This window comes from Aquarana catesbeiana, linkage group LG03 (assembly GCF_042186555.1).
Source record: "Aquarana catesbeiana isolate 2022-GZ linkage group LG03, ASM4218655v1, whole genome shotgun sequence".
Lineage (NCBI taxonomy): Eukaryota > Metazoa > Chordata > Amphibia > Anura > Ranidae > Aquarana > Aquarana catesbeiana.
This window is the reverse complement of record NC_133326.1, coordinates 520,924,437-520,935,870: the sequence shown is the minus strand read 5'-3', so window position 1 is coordinate 520,935,870 and position 11,434 is coordinate 520,924,437. Positions and strand designations below refer to the sequence as shown.

The 11,434-nt window shown below is 41.5% G+C and overlaps 1 protein-coding gene across 2 annotated transcripts in view; it reads right to left on the bottom strand.

The window, feature by feature from the left end:
- Positions 1-1,961: 1,961 nt before the first annotated feature.
- Positions 1,962-11,434, bottom strand: part of TMEM263 (transmembrane protein 263) — a 45,206-nt gene continuing 35,733 nt past the window's right edge. For both annotated transcript variants that reach the window (XM_073621213.1, XM_073621214.1), the window contains exon 3: positions 1,962-6,920. In XM_073621213.1, the coding sequence (XP_073477314.1) occupies positions 6,640-6,920 (281 nt within the window). In that variant the 3' untranslated portion in view covers positions 1,962-6,639. The remainder of the gene's footprint in view (positions 6,921-11,434) is intronic.

Below are 11,434 nucleotides of genomic sequence, written 5' to 3'. Positions count from 1 at the left end.
TTTTTGGTCCCTTTCACATGGGCGCCTTCCGTTCTGATCAGCAGAGGATCTGTGAGCTGATCCCCTGCTGATCAGAGATGAGCAGGGAGGATGACAGGTCAGTGTCCACTAAGCAGACATGGACAAAACCTCTCTCATGCTCTATGGGCAGTAGGGAGTAAACAGACCCCACTGTTAGTTTACACCCGGCTGGCTCAGATTCAGTCTGTCCAAATGGAAGAGAAATGTCTTTTTTTTTTTTTTATGGATCTGATCGGACACAGACTTGTATCCATTTACACCTTCCAGTCCATAAAAAATAAATGAATAAATGGACCCAATCAATCAGGTCTGCCAGAAAACTGACAGGCAGACCTGATGAGAGCCCCCTGTGAAAAGGCCCATAATGTAGATTTTTCACATTCGGGATTGTACATTTTGGCCTTAATTTACGAAGATAGTTTCTTTTTTAAATTTGACAAATTAAGAAAAATGTGGGTTTTATTTAAAAATTTTAAGAAGAAAAAAAAAAAAAAAAGGTGGTGATTAAATACTACCAAACAAAAGCTCTTTTTGTCTCAAAAGGTGATAAAAATGTAATTTGGGTACAGTGTTGCATGACTGCATACTTGTCATAAGTTTAAGTGTGATCGTGCTGAAATCTGAAAAATGGCCTGGGCAGCAAGGGGGTCTTGAGGTGGCTAAAGTCTATGGTTGCAAAACCAAAGCAAAGACTCCTGAACCTGTTGCCAAGTCACATGGAAGCACATTTCATAGGCATGAGCTCACCCCATAGATAATGGGATTCCTATTGTTGTACATTGTCACGCAACAAATTGTACTGGCGTGAACCAAGACTTTCAAGCTGAAAATGATGCTTTGAAGCGATTGTAAATGCTTGGCCCTGCCCCTTCCTCATTGGATTTGATGGACAGCAGCAGGAGTCAATGAATTTCAGGCCCATTGCTGTATCCAGTTTGGGCTCCGGTAAGTATTTGGGGGGGGGAGAATCCAAGGTGTTTTTTTTTTTTTTAACTAAATGCAGAGAATGCACTAGACCCCTTACACACTGGGGCCACGGGTGTGTTAGCGCTGCTCATTTTAGCGGCGCTTTAATGCTGTTTAAACTGTGCTTTTCGCCCGCTAGCGGGGTGCTTTTAACCCCAAAGAAGGGGTTTAAAACGGCCATGTTGCGGCGCTTCCAAATCACTTTTCATTTCAATGGGCAGGGCGTTTTGGGAGCGCTGTATACAGCGCTCCCAAAATACCCCAAAAATGCTGCTTGCACGACTTTTCCAAATCTCCAGCAAGCGCACCGCCCCAGAGTGAAAAGACACACTGAAATTAATAGGAGGCGGTTTTCAGGTACTATTTAGAGGCTATTTCTAGTGCTAAAACGTCTCAGTGTAAAAGGGGTCTTAAGGTAACAAACCTTAAGCCTCTACAACCACTTTAAGACAAAAGTTAAAGTCCCAGTAATAGCATAGGGTCCGAGTCCATAGCCAATATCCCTCATTTACCTGTTACAGCAGTTGCACAGTGTGTCGAAATATGACGACTGTACAGTCAAAAAGGAATGAAGGTTTGACCACACTGCCCAGCAAACTATAATCTGACAGACCTGGTCAGACATGACCCATTGCTTTTCACTGTTAGGGCTATCAACAGTGCTAACATCTAAAACAGTTTCAGCAGCAAGGGTGAAAATGCTGCAGTTATTTCACTGCAGAAGGAAGTGCCTATCCAACAGTTATACTGGTAGGATCAACAGGTATTTACAAAATATTCCAGAGGTACTGCTTGTATGCACATCCTTCATCACTCATATTTTTTTTTTTAGATCCACTTGCAATGAAAGACTAAAAAATAAATAAATAAATAAATAAATAAATAGTGCTGTGCAGTAACAGACCGTTTTGATCGAGCTTCAGTAATCAGTGTATACATTTTGAAATGCTTAGAAACATCCCAATACAAATGCATATAGGCACAACGTTTATTTCTTTACCTCACCACAATTCACAGTTCAAGTGGGCGACTACTTCAGTACATATCTGAAAAGGTATATTAAAAATACAAAGGGTGGGAGTCCGAAGATAAAAGCCAGTCATTGAGTTTAGTACAACAATTTTGCACAGAGGCCCTGCATAGCATGCCCTAATAAACACAGCAAATAATTATTAATATATGAGAGAGAGAGAGAAAATAAGCATCTTGCAATGTATAAAAATATGGCCACTAACACTTTTCGGACCTTCAAAAAGGAAAAAAAACAAAAACAAAAAACAAAAAACAAAAACTTGCAAACCAATTCTGTTCAACTGCACCTAATTCAGCAGAACAGTGGGAGTGTCAGTCATTTACCAATACAAGGTCCAAAGGTAGAAGATGGAGAAGGATCAGCCCTCCAAAAACTGGTATTTCAGAATAGGGTGCATTCTGCGGATCTAAATTTTACATCTCCCAAGAGTTCTCGGAAAGAAAAACAGGGTGCCATTGTTAAATTCCTTCTAAAAGTGCTAGTTGCTGAAAACAAGCATGCAGAGCCAGAACACTTAAAAAGTATATGTCCAGCCAAAAAAGCGTTTGTTTTTTTTCCATAAGCGTTTTGTTTATTTTTTTTTTATTTGCTGTTGGATTTTCCCCCCTCACTCCCCGTATAATGAAACCTTTGTCGATGTGGTAGGAAACAAGGGGGAAGCTCTCTAATGGAGCCCCAAATTCCAGCAAGACCCAACAGAAGTTCTAACTCCACCCCTCCCCCCAAAAAAAGTTTTAGCTGGACATACACTAATACTTATTCTGGGTCAATGACCAAAAGCCATTGGATCATCATGTCAGACTAGCAACTAATATTTTTAGAAAAAGGTTGGTAAGAGAAGCCTCAAAATCTCCTCAGCATAGGTTTCCCTTGATAGTCCATTCACACTTGTGTGTTGTGGCAACATACACCATAATGAACGCAATACCATATATCACCACAACGTATGGAAACGCACCTGCTCTATGTGCAATGCATTGGCATTATGAATGGTCCCCCAATGCACTGTACAGTAGAGGTGTGTGTGTTGTGGTGTCCTGCGGTTTACTGTGTTGCCAAAAAAGTCATCAGTGTTGGCAAAAAATATTTACGATGAATGGGCTACCAAATGTTAACCCAGCGCAACAGATCACTTAATTTTAAATGGGCTCAAAATGGCCCCAATAAGGGGGTAGACCTGTTACAAAGACTCTACCTAGAGGGTTGAAGGAACTGGCTGGTTGATTGCACCTGCCGTCAATACACCAAAAAATGAAATACTGTACCTGGTTTGGCTGACTGACCCTTTAAAAATAACAGAAAAACAAAAAAACACAGCTTTATACAGCATGCTGCACTTAATGCAGACGGTAGTGTAATTAGCATTTGTGCAGTGTACCTGAGGGTTTCTATAAGGCACTAACAAGATGAAGATAAGGGAGCGGACTTGAGATCTATTTGGTTTCTATTTTTCCCACCAATAACAATAAATTAAGGTAAAACTCCAGACAAGTGGGAAAAAAAAAAACTATAAAATCTGCAACAAGGGCACAGACTAAAATACAAATGTGACAGGAGATCTAGCCTTCCCCCTACTCTACTAAAGAAAAGCATTTTTTTGTGTTTTTTTAGAATTTCACTTGATTCTCATCTGTTGAAACAGCTGTCAGCAGAAGCAGATGTGAGGGGAAAGACCTCTAGGTTTCCAGGAGTCCAGACAGCAGTAACATCTGACAGGAGGCATTGCACCGATACCGGTGCCAATGCTAAGCATTTGCACGAGTACTTGTGTAAATGCTCAGATACTAAAAATCAATACCTTCAAGTCCATAGACTGTAACCGGCGCCTAATCCTGGGTTCACATACACTATATTACCAAAAGTATTGGGACGGCTGCCTTTACATGCATATGCACCTTAATGTTTAACCTTGCTTTGTGCACTGGTCCAAATCATTTGGTGGGGTGATTATGGTGTGGGGTTGTTCTTCAGGGGTTGGGATTGGCCCCTTAGTTCTAGTGAAGGAAACTACTAAGGCGTCAGCATACAAAGACATTTTGGACAATTTCATGCTCCTAATTTTGTGGGAACAGTTTGGGGATGGCCCCTTCCTGTTCCAACATGATTGTGCACCAGGGCACAAAGCAAGGTCCATAAAGAGATAGAAGACTGAGTTTGGGGTCAAGGAACTTGACTGGCCTGCACAGAGTCCTGATTTTAACCCGATAGAACACCTTTGGAATGAATAAGAACGGAGACTGTGAGCCAGGCCTTCTCGTCCAACATCAGTGCCTGACCTCACAACTGCACTTCTGAAATAATGGTCAAACATCTCCATAGACACACTCCTAAACCTTGTGGACAGCCTTCCCAGAAGAGTTGAACAGCTCTTATAGCTGCAAAGGGTGGACCAACTCAATATTGAACCCTATGGACTAAGATTGGGATGCCATTAAAGGTTATGTGTGTGTGTGTAAAGGCAGGCGTCACAATACTTTTGACAATATAGTGTATGTGCGGGGATGGTTTGCAGTGCGATTTGTAAAAGATTCAGGTGCAGGTTCGCTCAGTGGTTCAGGTGTGATTCCAGTGCAAATTGTTATAGTGTATGACGTTGGAAATCGCACCTGAATCTGGCTGAAAAACGTAGAGGATTTTTTTTTTTTTTTAAATTTCAAATGGGAGTGGTTACACAGGCTGGTAAACTGAGGAATAGGGAAAATCAGGTGAAAAGCACTGTCACCTGGCTGACAATGCATCATGGCATTCAAGAAGGTGAAAAGGGTTTAGCTACAACCCAATTCAGGCATACATCAAAGAGCAGAGATTTGACACAAATTAAAGGCTAGATACAAATCACAAAAAAAAAAAAAAAAAGTTTAAAACATGGAGGATACACAAACTTGCTGCATGGAGATATAGAAATTTTTTTTTTTTTTTTTTGGTAGAGTAGGGAAGGGTTAATTTTCACCTCTGTTTGTGCTGATGGCCACAGAGACAGAAAGTAAGAGGAAAGACAACTTTTTTGAGTTGTCACCAGAGCAAGAGAGAGGTAAACCTTTCAATGGGGACTAATGTTCTGGTGATAAGTGTCTTAGATGGGAATTTTTCTCATTTGAACAGGTTTCCTCTCACTTGTATCTTTAGTACAGTGAAGGGAACTCTCCCCAGTTGGACAAAACAATAATTACTGGTCAAGTGTTTTTAAGAAGTAGCTTTTTTTTTTATTATTATTTTTTTAACAGTATTTAGTTCCCAGAAAATACATTGCACACTTTGCCCCATCTTGCTAGATGCCCTGTGAAGCGAGCTGTAATCGCCCAATCTTTCTTGGGACACAGCTGCCTTGTTAGCGAGTTCCTGTCTCTGGTTCCCGACACTTGTGTAAGGCAAGCATCACCATGGGGAATGTAGAGGGATGGGAAATGGACATGTTTCACCGGCCCCTGCATTCCTTGTGGTGGTGTGCCAAGGGGGGCTCCCTGTCTGGCACAGCAGCTAGTGTTACAAGGCACCAAGGAAGATGAGAAAAAGTTCTACATGTCCCACCAAGAACTGAATACTGTCAAAATAAACAAAAAGTGATACTTCTGCAACCCTTCTATATACTGCCCAAAAAAAAAAAAAAAAAGAAGAGAAGAAGAAGAAAGGGGGGAGTTTGGCAATACATACACATTAGGTAAGCAAAATTTAGCTAGTAGTGGCCCTTATAACAGTCTAACACAGGTTTTATATTTAACCTGAATTACAGATTGAAGTGAGAGCGTGTCAGGATAGAAATATGGAAGCTGCCAATGAAGATTCATTTTTGTAGGTGCAAATTCTAAAGCTGGCATTCTGATCCTTGCTTAGCGAGTCACTGATCGAGCTCCCGCATTTGTCATGACATGTCTCATTGAAAGACTTCATCCGTGGATGTGATGCAAGCCAATAATGGAGAGATACGCAAAACACTGGCACGGATCTAGCGCAAAATATTACATATATTGTGAAACAAACATATGAGGGAGAACAGCATTTTGAAATTCTCGGACATAAAACAAAGAGGGCTCCTATAAAGAGTTTCACCTCTATTGTTACCATAACAAATCTTCTATTCCACCATCTACCAATACAATTGCACTGAACTTGGTAAACCATGTAGGATATTCCCAATGGATCGATACATTACGGTATTGCTCCATCAGCCTAGCCAAACAAAAAACGAAAGAAAAAAAATAATAAAATACTAACAGCTAACTAGAATAAACACAATTATGTGCTGTGGCTTTTCATAACATAAGCAAAAAACGCACACAAAAAAAATAAGGAAAAAAAATAACTAAACGTAAAGTCCTTTAAACAAATGGCTTTGTGAATTTCAATGTTTCCAGAAAAAAAAAAAAAAATTCAAAATATTTTTGTGAACGAAACAAACATGATTTGGTGTAATATAAATGTAACATTTGAAACGCAGTGTCAGTGAACGGGGTTATAGTCTGTGTTCACTACAATATGACTGCTGCGCTCCCTTCCACTTGCTTGATTAACCGCACCGGTGCTACAATAACAAGTGTCTTATATGGAGTGGTGTTGGCTTAACTCTTCGGTAGACACCAAAATCGCGGCTGGGACAGTCCTCTAGAAATAAGATGATTGGCTCAGTCAGATTTGTCCTTCTTTTTTCCAGAGACTTTATTGGAGACTGCTGATCCCACGGCAGCCACACCACCAGTGACCACCGACACGCTGCCTTTCACAATGCCAACTCCTATACTAGGTACCGATGTGACAGCTGTTTTGGTAACCTCATAGCTTTTGCCTCCGATCCAAGCCACTCCACCGATGGTGGCGCCAACAGCTCCTTTGGTTATGCTGAAGATGCCCCCTGTTACACGAGAGATCATGCCAGGTTGTTGCTGAGGGTGGTCCTTAACGGTTTCTAGAAGAAATTTAAAAAAAATGTTATTACCATGTGTTCAATTTCTCTGCTGCTCAGCTGAAGATTTTTTAAACATATGACTAAAACCAATGCAAGTTTAAAGAGAATCTGCCATGAATATCTGATGGTGGTTGCCATTGCCAGCTTCTTTTGAGAAAGCAGATTCCCCAACTGTCATTCTGATGCTTTGACTTTAATGATATCCAAGTTGCTGACCCTAAACAAGTAGAGATAATTAGCACTGAGGGTTTGAATTTAATCAGAAATTCTGCATTTGCAGAAGGCTTGCAATCGCAGTACCCATATTCCTAACAGTCAGTTACTGTGCAAATATACAGCTTTATTGTCGTGACACCTTCAAATAATAACTGTCTCTTCTAAAGAGGAAGTGAACATTGGAAGCTGTGTGATCAGCTGTGACTTTTTCCCCATTACTGACTTTCCATACTCTTCTGCAGTAGCTGTTCCTATTGACCACCAGAGGGAGCTAAAGAGAAGACAATCTATGTGAAGGAATAAATAAGCAGTATGTGTCTTGTCTCCCTCTAGTGGTGGCTATGAAGGCTGCTGCAATAAGAGGAAATGTAATAGTTTCAGGCAAAACAGGCATCCTCTGCAAATTACTAAGCATGCAACAAGGATCAAAACCAAGTAAAGAAAACGCACGTATTCAATAATCCCTAAATCTGACCTTCATCCTGCTTTAACACTACTGCTCCTCCCCCAACCCTCTTCTCAAATTCTACACTTGTGCCATGGATTCCAGACTTTAGGGCAATCTATATCACATTAACACACACTTTTCTTGGTTTGACTCTGCGGTGTTACTGAAAGACAAAACCAGAAAAGACGTTAAGTGAACTAAAAACGTGCATGTGAACACACACACACTAAAAATTCCCTTAAAGGGGTTGTAAAGTCTCCAGGTTTTTCACCTTAATGCATTCTATACATTAAGGTGAAAATCCTTCTGTGCTGCAGCTGCCCCCAGAGTCCCCCTTTTTCTTACCTGAGCCTGTCCGTTCCAGTGATGTGCACAAGCCCAGCAACTCCAGCCGCTGTCTCCGTCCTCATTGGATAGATCGATAGCAGCAGGAATCATTGGTTTCTGCTGCTGTCATATAAAACTAGCAAGGCACGAGGGGGGGGGGGCTGAGTCCTGCTGTCTGCGTCAATAGACGCAGCGAAACTCGTGAGGGTGCCCCCATGCAAAGAGGCTCTCCATGGGGGCACCCGATGAAGAGGAGGTGACAGGAGCGCCGCCGCGGCACCCTAGAAGAAGAGGATCAGGGCTGCTCTGTGCAAAACCAATGCACAGAGCAGGTAAGTATAGGCATTTTTTTTTTATTAAAAAAAACAAAACAAAAAAACAAACCTTTACAAACACTTTGAGGGTGTGCTTTGTCCACTCCTCGAAGGGGTAGGACCTCTCTCTGATCCCCCGGGTCACAAGGCCCCTGACAGGGACAAAGGGAACGACATGGTCCATCTAGCCAGAAGGCCTGGTAGACCTCTCTCCTTGTGACCACCAAAGTACTAGGTCGAAGAGACAGGACCCCCCCAGGTTCAGGGGAGGAGGGAACCCAAGGGCCACACATCCTCCCCCTAGACGTCAGGGCAAGCCTGAGGACTCATGCCCTCCATCCTAGCACAAAAACAAACACACACATAAGTGAAAGGTGACAAAACATGGAGGAGCAAATACAAAATAAGTAGCCGTACAATGTGCACTAGCCGGGCCCTGAGGCCTGGTAACAAAAATTGCCCCAGCCCTAAAAGGTGCAGTGACCATGTGTCATTTTATACTGTGGGGTTCCACACCCAAGTGTTACTAAGGCCCCCCCCCCAGAACGACCACTCCCAGGGGGCACAGACACCGCAGACTCTCTGCCTTCCCAGCCCATGGCCACGCACTGTGCCACAACATCAGGGGGCCAGCTGCAAAAAGAAAGATGGTGGCACAGGACCAGATGTGCGGCAACAGAGTGTTGGATTCACTGGGTGCGAGTATGTTTAAGGATAACCAAGCTAAAAGAAGGATACAAAGGAAGAGCTTTTAAAAATTATATAAAAAGGAACATTATCATCATTTAAATGAATATGTAAAAAGGAAATCAAGGCCTCAAAAATTCAAAAACAGATTGCAAAAGATGGGACAAACCCCCAAAAATTCTTCAAATATATTAATAGTAAAATGGTCAGGTTTGAGCATGTAGGCCCTTTACAAAATATTCTAGAGTGAGTGACTGGGGACTAAGACAAACTTATTAAATACTTTCTTCAGCTCTGTGTATACAAAAAGGAGCTCATTTCCATAATGGGGGTTATATTGACACAGCCCTAAATGATCCACAATGGCTAAATCTGGTATAGTCCAGAAATATTTAGACTGAATAAAAGGTGGAAAAAGCACCTGGGCCTGATGCCTTACACCCACAGATCCTAAAGAATTGAGCTCTGTCATTTCAAAGCCATTGTTTCTAATCTTTAGGGACTCTAATGACTGAAACAGGAGAATTTAATTAAAGACCACACAGATGAGTTCTGAGGTTTTTTTGCTTTCCTCTGGATCAACTGTGGGTATAGGATTGTAGATCTCCCCCTCCACCCTCTTCTATTTATTGGTTGAACTAGATTAATTTGTGTCTTTTTTCAACTGCACTATGTCAGATAGCTGTGCAAAATACCAAGCCATTGACTCTGATTTAAAGCACATGTGCAAGATAAAGGAAAACCTTCAAACATGGCCTGTTGGGGGTACATGAGGATAGGGTTGAGAACCACTGCACTATGTAACTATGAAGGGAAAAAGGGGGGGGGGGGTGAAGTTCTTCTATAATTTCTCTCCCTTGAATTCTGCATTCAAGATAAACAGGGTGTATGGGCTTTCTAGCAAATACAACTGGTAAAACACTCTTGGTGGGGCAAATGGTATGGTTTGCTGAGACAATCTGGCTAAAAGCTGCACAGCTCCCATCCTGGAGGGCCACGTATAGGCCAGGATTTTGGGACAGACGTAAAACGTTTTATTATTGCGCAATCACCTGCTTTCTTGAGGACTGGACACTAAATAGATACATCTATGAGTGGAGGAACCACTAAGAAAATCACCATTGTACTACTATATTAAAAAAAAAAAAAAAATTAAACAAACAAAAAAAAAAAAAAATCTGAAAAAAGATACTAAAACCTTGTAAACAAATTAGTTAGATGGGCAGACAGTTTGTTCACTGGGCTGAATGTGTCTGCACAGTAGCACCAAATGGATCGTGTGCACATCGCTGGCTCAGGTAAGTATGGGGAGGGGGGGTGGCTGGGCATCTGAACATAAGTTTGTTTTTTTGTTTTTTACCTTAATGTAGAGAATTAAAAAAAAAAAAAAAAAAAAAAGGGGGGAAGCTATTCTGCCTCTACTACCACTTTAAAAAAAAAAAAATCCAGGTAAAAGTACAGAATAAAGCATTTAGGCATGCAATACCAAAACTGCAGCAAGCAAGGCTAGCAGACTATTAGCATGCATTAAAAAGGGTATTTACTCAAGAGATAAAACTACAACTCTACCACTTTCCAAAACTCTGCTTTGGCCACACCTCAAGTACGCCGTCCAGTTCTGGTCACCAGTTCTCAGAAAGGATGTGCTAGAACTGGAGAGTCCAGAGAAGGGAAACAAAAAGAATAAGGGGGCTGGAGAATCTCAGTTATGAGAAATGATTACCATCATTAAACGTATTCTCCCTTAAGAGGAGACGCTTAAGAGGAGATACGATAGCAATACAGTACTGTATACAAATATCTTAACGGTGATTCTAGCATAGGGAGGAAACTATTCAGTCTCGGTTCACTCAAGAAGACAGGCCACTCAAAGTTGGACAAGCTTCACCCTTAAACTGCAAAAGGGATTTTTCATTGTTTGAGCGGCAAGGATATGGAACGCCCTTCCACAATTGGTAGTTTCAGCGGCTAATGTCGCCAATTTAAAAAAATTCTTAGGAGGGCCATCTTATTGAGCACAATATACAGGGATTTAGAAGTGGTAGATACAGAGACACACACGTTGAACTGGATGGACTGGTGTCTTTATTCAATCTTCCCAATTCGAACTATGCACTTTAAAAAGCTTACTTGCTGTGTTTTCCATAAATGCTTTTTATTCACAACGTTGAACTTGCTAGAAAATGTGACTACTCTAGGAAGAGTTAGTTCTGTAGCACAGTCCCCTCTTTCCTTGCACAAAATAGCCCCCCCCCCCCCCCCTTTACCCTATAAAACCTTATATGTAGCTGACAGGGGGAGGAGTGAAAGGAAATACTATGGAGCGTCATCTGAACAACAACTCTGAGTCTGCCGATATCACATCCAAGAAGGCAGCACCTAGCAGCAGTCTCAGGGCTTCTGGATGTCCACACAAGGAAGAATTTTACAGACAAAGAAAATGAATACAATAAGGTTAAAAATAAAATTTTATTAGCAGAATTTTTGTGTAAATGAATGGTCGCTTTGAACTTTAAAAGAGA